Source organism: Perkinsus marinus, assembly GCF_000006405.1.
Source record: "Perkinsus marinus ATCC 50983 genomic scaffold scf_1104296933164, whole genome shotgun sequence".
In the NCBI taxonomy this organism is placed as follows: domain Eukaryota; phylum Perkinsozoa; order Perkinsida; family Perkinsidae; genus Perkinsus; species Perkinsus marinus.
Window position 1 is genome coordinate 1 of NW_003215226.1, and position 1479 is coordinate 1479.

Genomic DNA, 1479 nt, shown 5'->3' on the forward strand with positions numbered 1-1479 from the left:
CACGCACCAGCTGTTGGCCGTCCTCCGCGTTGGTATATTTCCTAAAGTCACTCTCATCAGAGCTTCTCGTTCGTGTGGCGAATCTCCAATGGAAATCACATTTCTCCACGACCTACCAAAAAAATCTTTGCTGTGCGCAAAAATATCTTTTCATCCGTGCAACACCAACATGAACCTCAAGATACCTGTGCATTGCCGAACTATTCCAGAAATTCGCCGCCGTGCTCGAGGGCTGCTCAACAAACTGCAAATCTCCTCCACTCATCGGCGTAGCACCTATTTTACCAAATCGATCACGTGATCGATTTGGATACCCACATCTCTGCCCATCAATTATATCCCTAAAAGCATGCGCTTTCCACCCAGCCGGGCTCTTCACTCCTTTATGTTCGAACGCACCTACATTTCCCAAAATCTTGCAATTTTATCCACACTTACATTTTCTCAACGCCCATATATTACTTCGCGCACTGCAAATTTGAACTGCCAAATCTTGGAAAAGCGGCTCCAGCGACGGCAACCATTTTCTACACGATAATTCAAACCAGCCGTCCTAAAATCAGTTGGGAAGAATAAGCACATGGTCAACTATGTAAAAATTCTGGAACAAAATTTCGGGAAAATTTCCATACGTGGAAATATATGCACAGGGTCCACTACATATGTTGGTGATGGCAATATGAAACTTCCGGGCGGAAATTTCGGAAAAAATTTTTGATTGACTTCTGTACATTTTTATCCTACAGTACTTCGTAAATAAACTCCTATAATCAATGAGGAAACTCCTAGACTCAGCTGAGAAAAGTGAACATAAATTACGACACTGACTTCTAAAATTAATAAAAATACCCCCACCAGGATTCGAACCCACGCCCTTCCCCACCCTACCTGTGCGTTAGTGACAATAACCACTTTACCTAAAGAGGCGGCGACTCTTATCATTTTCGCAGCTTGCTCTGCGAGCTCCGCGAGAGGGTCGATGAACTGCTCCGGGACGAAGGGATCGCAAACCTTATCAAAAATAATAATGATATTTACAATCGGGAAATTTGCGATTTCGACAAGAAAATCAATGAAAAAAGAATCAGAAATTTGGACATTTTCCAAAAATTCCATAAAAGTTTCTAAAATTTCTAATCTTCGTTGATAATTTCCATACAAAAAACGGAAACTCCACTGAAAAACAAAATTCACAATAAAATCTTCTTAAAAATTATCAACCAAAAAACTTCGCTCCGCCTTTTTATTACATTCAATCCGCTGACCTTCGCCCAAGTCGTCGGACATATAGTATCATCCCAATCGAAAATCACCAACGTTTGGGCTCTCGCGGGCGTAGCTGAAAAACATACCTCTGCAAAAAAACAAATTTCCTGAATAAATTCTCAACAATGTGGGAAAATAAGCACATGATTATCAACTATGGAAATTCTGTAAAATTTTCTTATTGCTTCAAAACTCTACCACGGAAAACTAACA

At 40.6% G+C, this 1479-nt stretch overlaps 1 protein-coding gene across 1 annotated transcript; it reads right to left on the minus strand.

The window, feature by feature from the left end:
- Positions 1–888: 888 nt before the first annotated feature.
- On the minus strand, positions 889–1339 carry Pmar_PMAR014339 (hypothetical protein; the record flags this gene model as incomplete). Its single annotated transcript, XM_002785227.1, has 2 exons — positions 889–1011; positions 1251–1339. Coding segments are annotated over 2 exons (212 nt in total), but the record flags the coding sequence as incomplete, so codon positions are not given.
- Between the last annotated feature and the right edge of the window lie 140 nt (positions 1340–1479).